Here is a 15032-nt window from a genome sequence, read left to right as displayed (position 1 = left end):
TGTGATGCTGCTGCAAATAAGTATTTAAACACCTGTGAAAATCAATGTTAATATTTGGTACAGTAGCCCTTGTTTGCAATTACAGGGTTCAAACGTTTCCTGTAGTTTTTGAATTTTCGCACATTCTTCCACACAGGTCTTCTCCGTGACTTGCAAAGTGGCAGGGTGTTCAAATACTTATTTTCCTGATTATATAGCTCCAGTATGTAGAATTAAATAAAATTCAAACTTTATCTAAATTTAAAACTCTTTAAAATTTATTAATCAGGCACTTTTGCAGCTTTATAACCCCAACAATTACAACCCCTAAAGTTTATAAAGTTTAAAAAATATAATTAATATGGGCAATAGTACAGAAGTAGTGTGTAACGCATGTGTTAAAAAAAAACAACGGAGCTGGAAAACTCTGACCCTTCAGGACTATAACTGATGACCCATGAAACTTGAGACTGACACTGGTATTAAAACAGTACACACATACACACACACACACACAACATGTGAGAAACAGATACACACAGGGGCAGTTTCCTGGACAGGATTTAGCCTAGTCTTAGACTAAATGGGAAATCTTAATTTTAATATTCAGTTTAAGCCCAAGACTAGGCTTAATCCCTGTCGGGGAATTTGCACCATAGTATTTCTATGAGGAAAAGACAAAATGCCATAAACACTCAAAATAAAAAAGAATATTTAAAACACAACATGCACTTACATACACAATACAACGGAGGAGGAAGACCTCCACCTTAAACAAAGGTGGGTGCAAAAAAACACATCAAGTGCACTGCAAATCAAACCCATGCAGGCAGAAACAGGAAGCACGCAAAAGGTGGGTGGACGAACTCGAAACAAAAACACAGAACGGCCCCAAAAAACAGGGTGGATCCCGGACCCGGGGTGGACAGGCGGACCAATGGATCAATGCAACACACGCATGAGCACAGCAGCCCCCAGCCAGCAAAGAGGGGGAAGGGAGTGGAGGAGGTGGAGGAGTAAGAGGAGGACGAAGAGGAAGAAGAAGAAGAGGAGGAAGAGGAGGAGGAGAGACGAAGGCTGGCTTGTGTGGATGACCTACCCTTCCCCTCCAGCGCTAGTGGATGGAGCAGGGGCGGGCACAGTGACCGTACCCACATTATCCAGTCTGATCTGGATGGTTGTCCCTAAGGGGCTCCGCAGGTACCTTCTCTCGATGTGCCGCTCCAGCTCGGCCAGGCGCGACACCGCGATGTCCAGCGGGTTGCTGGGCCGCCGGTTCAGGCCTTTCTCCGTGCTGCGCTCCTCCTGGGACTCCGCCCCAGGGCGGGGCTTGGGGAGAGGCTTGTGCTCATGATAGACCAGATCCTCCCTTTCTGACTGAGGCTCCGGGTGCACCCAGCCCTGCAGGAAAGGAGTGGTGAATGAGAGGTAAAGTCATGCTGACAGGGAAGTCATTTATGTATACTACAATACTTCTAGAAAACGAAATAAGATTTTTTATATTTTTTAATCTATTTTTATAGTGAACAAACAAGACACACATCTTACACATGCGCTTCTTACCTTGACTTGCAGGCTGGCAGAGGTAACTTTGCGTTCGAGTTCTTCCACCTGCTGCAGTAAAGCGATGTCTGTCTCCATGGCCTGCTCCTCCACACACCACTCCTGCAGCGTCTCTACAGAGACCTGACCCTCATCCAGGTCTGAGACTTCCATCACTGCCACTACACACACACGTAAACAGATAAACAGAGATAAAGGCATTAATTTACCTGTGGGTTGGCCTGTTTACGATAATGATGTTATCAACATATCATACAAGATATGAACATAATCTGTTTCATCTTTGCTAACCTTTATGTTTTTCTCAGCAAGAAGTGCCTATTAATGTAAATTAACCAATATACCAAATCTACTTCCAACATTTACTTTACTTTATTTAAATTTACTTGTGATTGACTCAACAACAATTAATTATAGGATTACTTTGATTATCTGATTACTTTGATTACTTTTGATTTTGCTGCCTCAAAAAACACTGGCAGACAACAGAGCGACAGGCTCTTTCCTATTGGCCGAACAAATTCTTAAGACAAATTACAGACACGGGCGTCTGAGCTCCCCTCCCTTCCCCTCTCATTGATACCTACTGTACTTTGTTCTTATATCCAGCAGTGTGGTTCTGAACAGAGAGGATTTAGCAAATGATTATGCTTTTTCTGTTGGATATGATGCATCTTTGCACAAATACAGGGATAATTTGGAAAAAATGAAAGCATAAATGAACACAACTGATGGCTTGCAAGATTAGCTTTCACGTCAACACATGCCCATATGAAACACTGTGTACTACTCTGAACACACCCGCAAGAGACAAATTTTGGGCAACACAAGCCACCTGTTGCCTGCCAGTGTGAACGCAGGGGAAGGCAGAAGGATACCCAGTCATGTCTGAATCAAAGTAATGTAGCTTTCTATTTCATTGGTTACACATGCTAACAACTGATGCTAACACAGCTAAACAGTCATATACAGCAGTATAAGTAAGAAGGAATATGACGATGCCCCCTTAGAAGTTTTTTTTAGGACTGTAGATGCTAAACTCTCAGTCTCTGCACTATTTAACCACTTTTCTTGTGGTTTGAAAACAGTCTACACCATTTTGTGCTAATTAATTCACTTTCTCACCTTCACGGTTCTTGTTGCAGGTCTGTGAGATGAGATCCATGGATTTCTGGATCTGCTTGTGTAGTGCTCTCTCTCTGATGCCTCTGCTGTGGAGAACTTTCATCAGGGCCTGCAGCTCCTCCACATCTGCCACCTTCCACCAACCCATCAGCATGTCTGTAACCAAATCACATACAGTCAATAAGGTACACTGGCATCTGTCCTCTCTAATTTATTATAATATACATATAATACATTAACTACAGCCTTTTTTTACTTTTTTCCTATTTTTAGTTTGTAAGGCCAATTACCCAACATACTCATTAGGACTGTCCCAATCACTAGTGATGCCCCAACACCAGGAGGGCGAGGACTAGCACATGCCTCCTCCAACACATTTTAAACTGTTGCTGATGCAGCGACTCTGTTCTGATACATCAGCTCACAGACACCCACCCAGAGAGAGCAAGGCCAATTGTGCTCTCTCAGGGCTCCAGTAGCCGCTATCAAGCTCCATGAACAGGATTCGATCCGGCGATCTCCTGATCATAGTGGCAGCTCTCAGCCCGCTGGACCACTCAGAGCCCAAATATAGCATTAGATTTCAATTTTGTTTTATAGGTGAGATTTTGGTAGCTCAATAAGAGCCATAAGAGTAAACAACATATGAGTTACCTTCTGGTATAGGATGTGGCTGTGGGTGGTCATGGTTTCTCGGCAGGTCGATTGCAGGTGATGAGGCTGAGGGAGGTTTGTCTCCATGGGGTGCAGGAGAGCCACTCTTGCTGGTAGAGACGCTGGGGGCTAGCAGGGGGCTGGCGCTGCCCTCAGTCAGTGGGTAGAGGGGCAGAGGGCTGCTACACATGGGCAGGTTGGGGCTTAGGACTCCACCAGCCCAGCCACACATAGGCAGAACCATTAGAGCACTGCCAGGCTTTACCTACAGACAAAAAGAGGAAAAGTTATAAAGACAGCAGAAAACTTATATGTGAACAAGACCTTGTTTATTTTAAGTCCTATTTCAGGAGGAACAAAAGATTTGTAAGTGGCAGCGTCAGAATATCCATCCGTCATCCAATCCAGATCTTTCAATTCTACAAACTTTAGCCTTTCCATCACATTTTTAAAGGTTTTTATCTTGCTAATCATTTTCTGGTGAAGCCTATGTACTTCTGTTTTTGAAGTCTTATGCGAACAGTAGATTGTGTTCTATCTGTTACTTAGTACACCAGTGATGACTTTCTTCTTCAGGATATTCCAAACGCTTGTACTGGCCATAGCCAATATTTCTGCAATGGCTCAGAGATTCTTATAGCTTCAAAATTGCTTGATTTTCACAAACTGAGTGCAGACATTTAGCTCTATTTATTTATTAAGTATAAACATGTTTTATTTGATAGTTTTTTTTTGTTTCTTCCAAACCCAGAGAAATTCCACTGAAACCTGTTACAGAGTGGGAGGCTGGGAGCTTACCTGCAAAGGAGACATGGTGTGATTTCCAAGCCCATCATGTGCAGTGCTGAGGGTAATGGAGGAGGCAGATGGTGCATGAAGATGTTGGTGAGGAGAGCAGGGTGGTGCAGGGCTCCTGGCCCTGACGTGGGGGGTGCTGCTGGGTTGCGGCGAGGCTTGCGGAGGCGTCGAGGGCTGGATGAGGGAGGAGTCGTCACAGGGTGAACGAGGCAGCAGGCTGAACCAGTGCCCACTGCGCTCCGTTAGCACACGCAGGAGCTGGTCGTTACCCAGAAGCTGGGCCTGCTGCTGCTGCTGGAGCGACAGTGCGACCCCAAACTGTGGAGGAGGAGGAGCCTCAAACTGAGGTATGGGGGCTGCAGGGTCAGCCAGGGTGCTGCACAGCACCGTCAGCTTGGAGGTAGAGTGAGTTGGAGAAGTTTCTGATGCTGGCAGAGGGGAGTCAGTTGCCAGGCAGCCGTTGGGGGTGTGGCAGAGTGCTGTAACCTCACTGGTTGTGCCTGAGAGCTCTTTTAGAGGCGGGCTCTGAGAAGATGTGGACTCTAGCTGTGGAACTGCTTTATCCTGGAGCTTCTTTGGTGAAGAGGGACACGCGTCCCCCTCTATGCACCGCTCCTGATCAGCGTCCATGGGCAGCTTCTCGTCTTCCTGCTTCACATCATCCACAGGCTCCTCCTCCTGCTTCACCTGGTTCTGCACCTCCGGCTGTTGCAGCTCCTCCTGTGGTTCCTCTTTAACTCGCACTGCTTTAAAGTTCTGAAGCCTCTCTCGTTCCTTTTCCAGCTCTTCTTGACCTAGTGAAAGCACATGCAGACAGATGAGCTCGTTTAAACATGATTTAATAATTCTGTCCTTACACATTCGTTTTCTTATATGTGGGTCAGTATCAGTAGTACGTACCTTTCATACATACACTGTGTAACAACACATTTTTAAGCAAATAAAATGTATATTTGTATCAGAACAACAGAATCATAGATCATACTTAAATACACAATTAAACACTTAAACAAAACTGTTTTATCAAATGCTAATTTTACTGAACAACTGAGCTAGTTTAGTAGTACATATAACTCTACTGTTCCTGTGATTCTAGTAAGGATGAAACTGAAACTTCATGTGAAGCACTGTTCACTGACATATGTTGAATATAGGTCACATTAATAAGACTAAACATTGGAGTGACAGTGATGCACGTGTGAGTGTATGCATGCACATTTACCTTCTCCACTCTCCATTCCCTCAATGAAGACCCCGCCACACTGAGGAAGTACCCAGTAGCGGCGGCGGTACCGGTCCTGCCCATATGACATTGAGCGCAGAGCGTGATTGGATTCAAAGAGCTTCCGTCTGATCAGATTCAGCTGCTGCATTCCCGCAAACATACAGAAATGTGTTAGTTTAGGTATGTGTGTGTCTGTGTGTGTGTTTGTCTGTGTGTGTCTGTGCGTTTGTACGTGTTTGTGCATGGATTTGTGTGTGCAGGTGTGTTTACCTTCGATACTTTCTCAATCTGTTTCTCCAGCTCTTCTATACTGGTGGCTTGATCTCCTTCATCCTACAATACAAGTACACGTGCATACAATCAACCAGTGATCACAGGAAAGACAGACTGCAAGTACTTATGTCCTTATGTTTCCAAGGCGTTAACAGTTAACAAGGTGTGAGATATTACCTCGTCACATGTCTCTACTCTCCTCCCTTTCTTCACCTCTTCTTCCTCATCATCATCGTCCTCCTCTCCAGGCTCATCGCTGTCGTCATCTTCATCATCGTCATCGTCACTGTCGCCGGCTTTTCTCTTGCGCTTGTGTCCAGAGCTGGGCGTGCCTATGACCTGAATCTCCTCCCCTCCAGCTATGGCATCACGTTTCCCTGTGCGCTTAGCGTGGATGGTCTTTAGTCTGTAAAGCAAAATAACAACAGCAAAATTAATATCCTACAAGCCATCAAAGCAAGCTGAACTGCTTGAATTTTTGCACCAGGAGTGGCATAAAGTTATTTAAAAGCAGTGTGTAAGACTGGTGGAGGAGAACATGCCAAGATGCATGAAAACTGTGATTTAAAAACAGAGTTACTATGTGAACCAGGAATACATCATAAAACTCATTACCACCCACAGTAGACAGTGCTGTGGGTGGTTATGGAGACTAGTGGTTTCTGGCTAGAACTGTCCATGCATACAGATACATATGACTTTATAGCCACATTCAACGCAGGAGACCCCATATGCACATTCCACAGGTCAGTGCAGCATTTTTTAGCTTTAGTGAAGTAAATTGCTTAAATATTTGAAAACTATAGTCCTATAGAGTCCTTTGAATGGTGTGTAAGTATGTAAATGCCATTACTGGTTAATGATTTAATTCTTAATTAAATTAATTAATTTAATAATGTGAGACAGAAGGTGACACTCACTTTTTCAGCTTTCCTTCCACGATACACTCGTCCTTCCTCAGTACATTCATTTGATCCAGGCTCTTATCAATCTCGCTGTGGATGAACAAACATATACACACACACAAACAGCAGTCAGTGTCAGTAGCACTCCTCGTCCAATAACACACCTGTGTGATTTTTACACATGCTCTCCTCTGAGCGGTTGGGCTGTCACTCTCTGTAGCATACAAAATGCAAAAGCTGCATGAATAACCCAAGACTCCAGCTTCTCTCTTGACCTCCTTATACGGTTTGATTTCAGAATGAATTTTTAAAGCCATACACCCAGAAAGGTGCTTTTCCACCTGCTTCAAGGTAATTTTTCATCTGTATTAGCTCAAAGCTGCGCATTCAGTCTGCAATTTCAGCAGTCCATCATGAACCATAGCTTAAATACTTAACACTTCTAATTTTGTTGATTTTTTGCATAAAATCTCACACCCAAATCTTGAGTTTTTTCATTCAAACATTACTGAAACTAGTTATGTGAAATCACTCAAGCCATATATATCTAAATTTCAAGATCAGAGACAAGCCTATTTGAATCTAGGCCTGATTCTGGCCCATATGCTGGGCTCACGTGGGTGCTGAGTTGTGACATGGTGGGCCGATCCACGGGTGTCACCACCCCAGTTGCAGAGTTTAATATGTAAAGCAGCCTGAGACACCAAATTTGGCCCAATTCAGCTCGGCCAATGCTAAGTTTTAGCCGATGCTGCAATACATCAGTTGTCCTCAGGCTGATTCTTCAAAGTATCTGTGGTGGGTCTACTTTCACCAGGTAAAATTTGTAGTTTATTCCCTATTGATCCAAAGTTACTCAAGCTGGAGTAGAGAGTGAACAGGAAGCTTCTACAAGTGTCCTTTTTAAGTATCCAAAGTCCCCCAACCACTCCAAAATGTAAATTAAATTTTATAAGCCTTGGGGTCGGTCAATGGGCATGTTAAGAGGCTAACTCTGAAATTGCTAACCTGCAGATTTTCATATTTGTATTAAGTTAAATTTAATTCCTTCCTATTTAGACATCATTATACACCTTACCTGACCACACTCTTGCTGCAGGCTAGCTCGTTGACCAGAAAGGCCAGCACAGAGGCTTTCTGGGCAGGTGTGTGAGCCTGAAAGGCCTTGGTCTTCAGGCTCAGGGCAACATCTGCCATCTCAGTCTGAGAGCAGTGTGCCTCCATGTACTGCTGCAGCACCTCTGACACGTTGTCCCGGTTCAGGCCCATGTTGGTCAGGTGATCACCCAAGATAGACTTTGTCTAGGTGAATCAGATGCAGAGGTATAACGTCAAACAACTATTAGTACTATTATTATTTTTATTATCACAACCAGAGGTGAACACATTAGTATTTTTTTTAGCACATCAAGAATATCAGTGCTCAAAACACTGGCCCAACTGTGCATTTTATTACACCGAATACAGAGAGAGGTTTAAGGACCTAAAAATGCTAATAAATGATCTCTGTGTCATTGTCTATCATTGTGATAAATATTGTTAAAATGCTTTTAAATATCTTGATACTATATTTTTACCACATCACCCAGCTCTAATCATAACAATAAAAATACAAATATACTTTTTAAGTACATTTAAGACCCACATACACAAGTCAGTTGTGTTACTCCCTCCCTTACCCTCTGTCCAGGTGGCAGTCCTGGATCACACACAGCACAGGAGAGCAGGCGGACCAGAAGGTCCTGCACTTGGCCCATGCTGTTACCCAGGTTTAGGAGGCCCTCCTGCAGCACACCCAGAGTGGGCAAGTCTGACACATCTATGCCCAGAACCTTCCCAAAACTACGCAGGAACTGCACCACCACCAGGCAGTCCGAAAACACCTGACCTGGCAGGACCAGGCCCTGGATACGAGAGAACTCTGGAAGAGGCTGTGGCAAAGAGAGAGCGAGAGACAGAGAGAGAGAGAGAGATACAGACACAGGGAGAAAGAGACAGATACAGAGAGTTGGTCAGTTTGCCCTCTGCCTAGTATTTCACAGACATTTAACATACAATTGAAACTAATATAAACTGTAATTATTCACATGTGGCACAACACATGTATCACCACTTGGTGGCAGCATTCTTTTATCATCTTAATGCTTTAATAAATTACCTGATGAGTGGGATACCTCACAAGTGGGATTAACATATTGAGATTTTTTTTTTTGCCATACTAGACCAAGACTAATGACTATTTTCTGCTTGTGTCTTTTTTTTTTTTACCTCTTTAAAGCACTATTTGGATGAAAATATATGGGTTTTATGAGTTCTCAGGGATTGTGTCTGAAAGTGGCATGTCAGTTGTATGTATAAATGTTCACATCCCTTCTACCTTCTGTGAAAGAAGATGCAAAAATAACCTAAGGTTATGTTAATCATGTGGGAATGTAAATATAATAAATATTTCATAATTCCTGTATGTATTAGTGTTTGAATCTGCATAAGTGACTAGAGCTGTGGAGTTACCTTGTGATCAGTTAAGCACATATCTTCATTAGGCTTCTTCATCTCACGGATCATTTCAAGCTCCAGCCTGCGCAGCTCCAGCTTGCGCTCTCTGTTGAGGCGTTTCTCATCTCGCTTCTCCTGTTTGAGGCGCTCACGTTCCTGAGAGAGAGAGAGAGAGAGAGAGAGAGAACTGGTTAACTGGCTGAAGTGACTGCAACAGACAGGTGAGATTACAGTGTTGTTATGGTCAATACCAGAACTTTTTCAGTTTAGGAAACGATATACTCTATAACGCATCAACGTCAATTTAGATGTGGCGCTTGCTGTTGGCTTGCTAACTAAGCTAGTGCTAGGATGACGACTACCACATTTCAGCTGTTGTTTGATTGATAGTTAAATTTATTATGTTATAAATTAACTATTTTTGTTAATATTTTTTTTGTGTAAAAAAATCATGGAACAGAACTAGCATGCTCCATGACTCAAGCAGCTAAAAGTGAGATTGTATTTGTTTGATGATCTGCATTAAGTTGTTTGTTTGTTCACAAAGAATTATAATCATTACCTTACACTGTGCTGTCCACTGCGTGTGGTAATATTGCCTTGTATGGCATATTCAAGGTACCCACGTGACACTCTAGATTAATAGATGTTAAATGAGGCCTATGCAACTTATGGAAATATTCCATTCTTCTGGCACCCAGTATCAGAATTCGCTCCAAATCTACTTGATTATTCACAGTATCTTACCATTAGCGTGCTAGTGTGTGTTCAGTCAACCTCAATCACAAGATAGTACCTCACAACTTATACAGGTGTGCGCTTTCCCAAACTGTCTCCTAAAATAACAATTCATGATCAGTTTACATATGTTTTTTTATGTCTGTGAATTCAGACTCAACTAAAAAAAATCCTTTTCTAATTCACCAGGTTCTTCTGTGGGATATGAAGAACGAAAGAATAAACTAATAAAAGATGAAGGATAAAAAAGGGAAATGACTTATTTCATCTTACTCATTACATTTAGCAACCACTGCTTGTGAAAATGTATAACGACACCAATAAAAAACTTTATTAGTCTCACAACCCAGAAGCGCCTCTAGTTGCAGAAGAGCCTGTAAACTGAAAATCATGCTGGGAACGTGTTTGATAGTTTATTAGATGTTTTTCTGATGTTTATTAGGTGCGTAAACTACAGTGGGTGACAGGGCGAGTTTTTTTTCTAATATGCCTACCTCAGCTTTTTTGCGAGCCTCTACAGCTTTCATGAGCATTACATGCTGCCTCCTCCTCTCCCTCTCCTGAGAAGAGAGAAGACCATCATCTTCATCATCATCATTATCACCATCATCATTGTTTAACAAAGAAGATGAAGAAAGGAGTGCAAGAGAAAAACAGAAGAGACTGACAGATGTTGACACTGATCAGCGTGGTGTAGCATGTTGCACAGACTGAGGGAGAGACAGGAGAGGCACACTTGCACACACTCGCGCAAACATACACGCTTCCATACACTCACAGCACCATGGCCAGGATGGGGCAGTCGCGTAAACATGTGTTACAGCTGATCAGACAGAAAAACGAGACGGAACGGGAAGAAAAGGAAAGCGACAGGTGTGGTGAGCGGGTCAGAGAAAGGGGAAGCAGTGCATCTGGAGTTAGCTTAGCGCAGCTAACGCAGCTCGCTAGCCATTTTTAGCCTATTTTAATGTGTTCAGCACAAAGGGGAAGCGACAGAACATGTGGCTGGTGACCAAGTGCCCTACTTCTAGATAACAATGAGGTGTGCTCTCTTACAGAGGACGGTAGTTCAGGCTGGGCGATATGACTAAAAACTAGTGGTGTCATTCATTTAAAAAAAAAAATTGGATTATTTGTAACAATGTTTTGTCAGTAATCAAGATTAAAATCATTATTAAAAATGCAAATGCTGGTACTTCTCAATTTTTTTTGATGGAGATATAATAATTGTGTTTGTGTGCCTGGCCTTTTATTACTTTACTAAAATATATTTTTACATTTAGAATCAGAAATTTTAATGTGCTGAGTAAAATTTTGATCAGAAAGCTTTAGAGCAGCTGTGTGTGTGTGTGTGTGTGTGTGTGTGTGTGTATGTGTGTGCGTGAGAAAGAGAAAGCGAGTGTCAGATTTATCGTATTTTTCACACTATAATGCGCTCTATCAAAAAACGTCTATTTTCTGGTATATTTTCATATATAAGGCGCACCTCCTGAAAAGTGTTTATTTGGGTGAGTAAAATGCTTCTGTTTATTTACAATAAGCTTAAGTTTTCCAGATTACCACTACGACTGAGTGCAGCAGCATTAGCATTAATGGCTAACTGCAAGCGCTAGAAATTATTGCCTGACAGTGCTACACTGAGGAAGGAGTGTTCGAGTAAGCTATTGTAATATTAGCTAGCAAATCGTCTCATGCAGCTTATTTTAAAACAGTAAATGTGAAGGCTACTGTCTGATATACTTGCTTCTGAACAGTGAAAGAACTAGCGCTTAGCGTGGTTGGTGGCTAATGCTAATACTGCTCCAGCCTCAGTTCTGGAGAATTAAACTAAAACTCCTGTATAACGCTGTACTTCAGCGTAGTGGCTTTACTCCTCCTTACAACCTGAAATTTATATATAAAGCATACTGATAATTTAATGGGAAAATTAAAGGATTTTTTTGTGCCTTACAGTGCGCCTCCATATTTCAGCATAAATAAAAAGTGGTCTACCCTTTAAACTTTACAGTAGTGACATCACTAAACAAAACTGCTAAAACTGCTAATCTCCAGGCTCTACAAATTTGGTAATGGGATTAATTTTCTTTTTTTTTAATTACTTGTTAAAGTTTACAGATTAATCACAGGCATTAATGAGCTAATGTTAACTGCAATACTAAAAACTTATATCTCTATATGCTTTAGAGAAATTACAATATAAAATGACACTACAAGATTATTTTATGAGCTTCTTTGTGATATTTTATTGATTTAACAAACTACAATGAATTGTGTTTTTTGAGATATATATATATATATATATATATATATATATATATATATATATATATATAGCTTTGAGTATACCAATATTTACGACATATTGCCCAGCCCTAATGATAGTGAGTTATTGGTCAGTTATTATTACTGCTATACTTTTCTATCTGACCCAGTAATGGCATGGATGCACTGCAATCAGTAATGCCCAGTGATGTCCTCAGGGTTTAGACTCGTAAACCTTTAAAACCTATAGTACTGATGTCTTAGCATGAACACAGTATGTGAGGGCGAAAGGATGAGTTCAGTCAAAAATGCTAACAGTGCTAACAATAAATGAACACAAACCACTAATTACCACTATGTAAATACCATTGTGCTAATTAGTGGCTAATAGGGTTCACTGATTGTGAGCTGCAGTACTGTGCAAAGGACTGAGAGCACCTATTCATTATATTTCCTCTCAAAATTGACACAGTACAAGTTTTACAGAACATATTTAGCTTTTTTCTGGACAATTTTTTGAAATCTGCAGTTTTGCTGTCTTAAAATTCAGAGCAGTTTCACCAGTTTGATTTAAACAGTAGTTCTTATTCCTGCCTGTTTGATTTTCTCAGCATGAGTTTGTAATCAGTTCCAAATAATTTTAGGCCCATAACGTTGATATATCCACACTTCAAACTAACTGCACTAGAATTCATTTAGAAATGAAGGTTTACTTAAGTGATCCTGGCAGCTTGTTTGGTGCGCACACAGGGCAGCATTTACACTTACTCCAAAGCCAGAAAGAAATCTGGCAGTTAAGGTTTTTTTTTTTTAAGACACTTGCTTTTATGAATGTCAGCATGACTTTTAAAGGTCTGTGACAGATTTGAGAACAGATTTTGATAAGATGCCAACAGTATCAGTGATAAGAGCTAACTTTAGGCAGGATCAATCACAGAATAAACACTTTATATGATACTTTTAGCCAGGGTGATATGACTTTTTTTTGGATATTTAAACATTTATTATTACAGCATTTGTTACTGACTGACATTCATTACATGCATTACTTATCAAAAGTAGATATTAATGAGACACAAATATGTGATAAACATTTTTGTCCATCATCGTCAAACCCTACTTAACAATTATTTTTAGGGATGCACCGATCTAGGAATTCTGGGTCAGTGCGAATATCTGATATTACACATGTATATATCTGTATAGATATATTGAAACTAATAAAAATAAATAAAATTTGCCTAAATCAATGGGTTTTCAAGTAGCTCAGACAGCGTTGCTTGGTCCTTTCCCAGCATACAATAAATATAGCTCCAGAAAAAAATGAAGAGGCCACCTTAGTTTCTATAGGTATGTGTTTGAGTAAAATGAACATTGTTGTTTTATTCTATAAACTACAGACAGAACATGTGAAATAGCTGGAATAACCAAAAGGATACAGAGCTTTCAGACCTCAAATTATTCAAAGAAAACAAGTTCATATTCATATAGTTTTAGAGTTCATAAATCAATATTTGGTGGAATAACCCTGGTTTTTAATCACAGTTTACATGCATCTTGGCATTTTCTCCTCCACCAGTCTTACACACTCTTTTCGATAACTTTATGCCACCCTGGTGCAAAAAATCACGCAGTTCAGCTTAGTTTGATGGTTTGTGATCATCCATCTTCCTCTTGATTATATTCCAGAGTTTTTTTTTATTTGGTAAATTCAAAGAAACTCATAATTTTTAGGTGGTCTCTTTACTTTTTTCAAAGATGTATGTCAGCAAATACCGGTTTGAAATATCAGTTTGAAATATCGACCAAATAGGTTGATGCCTTTTTTTTTTAAACATTTATCGAATTATACCAATATATTTTTTCTTCAAAAAGAAATTGTCAGCTAATACCAATATAATTTCGATATCATCATGCATCCCTAGTTATTTTCAGCTGTACTTAATGACAGTTCTGACTGAAATTAATAGGTGAAACGGTGCATTTTTTGGCTTGTGCACATTACTGCAGGTTAGCATGCTTGATTAAACTATGAAGACTCATCTCACACACACACACACACGCACACACGCACACGCACACACACACACAGCTGCTCCCTAGCCACAACCACGATAAAGACTGTAGAAATGTTGAGCACACATAGTATGTGGAGGTGCAAAAATGAATGGCTTTGATTACAGCACTCACTTTTGAACAATGAGAGTGTACATTCAACAAGCTTTTCACACACACACGAACACACACACACACAAACACACGCACAGACATACAAACACACACACTGAGGGAGAAAAGGGCCTGTTGCAGTAAAGCCAGCTCTCTCTCACTGACACACACAGCAGATGTGGACGATGCACTTTTCTTTTTTTTTTCTTTTTTTGCCGCTGGAAAAGCCATGCAGAGGAAAATGTAGTATGACAGCAGCCAGTGCTACACTTAAAAATGTGCTGCTAGGACAACCATATCACAACCATGTTTCACGATGCGAGTGTTAGATGTACAGAAGATTAAACATACCCATACCATATCTAGTCTATGCCTCTCCAACTCCTGAGAGAGAGAGTTGGCACAGTATTATAAGACAGAAACAAAAAAACATAGCGTCATCAGAAAACTTAAAAAAGGGGGGGAAATGAGAGAGTAATCCAAAAAAGAGACTTGACCCCACTCCCAAAAGCATGAACATTAACCAGAAAGAAACATGAAAGGGTTCAGACAACACTACATGAGTTAGAGCACCTCAAACATCTCCAATAATCTCCGTACAAAATCTATAATACAGGACTTAATAATAAATAAATCTATGCCCCCTTGGTGTTGTAAGTTATTTTATTTTAAGTGCATTCATAAACAAAGAAATATACACTGATTACGCATTAAAATATAACCTTCTTCAAGTAGTTCCATAATTACAGAATGCTGTTCTTCTGTTTCTCTTTCATCATGTTCTTAAATGATCTGGACCCCATAGAAACACCACAGGGCAGAGCCACTGGCATTGCAGTGACAGG

The 15032-nt window shown here is 40.8% G+C and overlaps 1 protein-coding gene across 13 annotated transcripts in view; it reads right to left on the bottom strand.

Moving 5' to 3' along the window:
- baz2ba (bromodomain adjacent to zinc finger domain, 2Ba) overlaps positions 1-15032 on the bottom strand; it is a 151900-nt gene that overhangs the window by 6460 nt on the left and 130408 nt on the right. For 5 of the 13 annotated variants that reach the window (XM_022675251.2, XM_049479810.1, XM_049479811.1 and 2 more), the window contains 14 exons: positions 14539-14571; positions 10251-10316; positions 9034-9174; positions 8202-8453; positions 7601-7824; positions 6538-6612; positions 5795-6023; positions 5615-5677; positions 5342-5486; positions 4120-4913; positions 3322-3586; positions 2668-2823; positions 1543-1703; positions 1079-1380 (listed from right to left, as the gene is read on the bottom strand). In XM_022675251.2, the coding sequence (XP_022530972.2) occupies positions 1079-1380; positions 1543-1703; positions 2668-2823; positions 3322-3586; positions 4120-4913; positions 5342-5486; positions 5615-5677; positions 5795-6023; positions 6538-6612; positions 7601-7824; positions 8202-8453; positions 9034-9174; positions 10251-10316; positions 14539-14571 (2906 nt within the window). The remainder of the gene's footprint in view (positions 1-1078; positions 1381-1542; positions 1704-2667; positions 2824-3321; positions 3587-4119; positions 4914-5341; positions 5487-5614; positions 5678-5794; positions 6024-6537; positions 6613-7600; positions 7825-8201; positions 8454-9033; positions 9175-10250; positions 10317-14538; positions 14572-15032) is intronic. The other 8 variants (XM_049479808.1, XM_049479813.1, XM_049479809.1 and 5 more) reach the window with 5 other exon arrangements.

Source organism: Astyanax mexicanus, chromosome 5, assembly GCF_023375975.1.
Source record: "Astyanax mexicanus isolate ESR-SI-001 chromosome 5, AstMex3_surface, whole genome shotgun sequence".
Lineage (NCBI taxonomy): Eukaryota > Metazoa > Chordata > Actinopteri > Characiformes > Acestrorhamphidae > Astyanax > Astyanax mexicanus.
The sequence above is the reverse complement of the archived record's forward strand: the minus strand, read 5'-3'. Positions and strand labels throughout refer to the sequence as shown.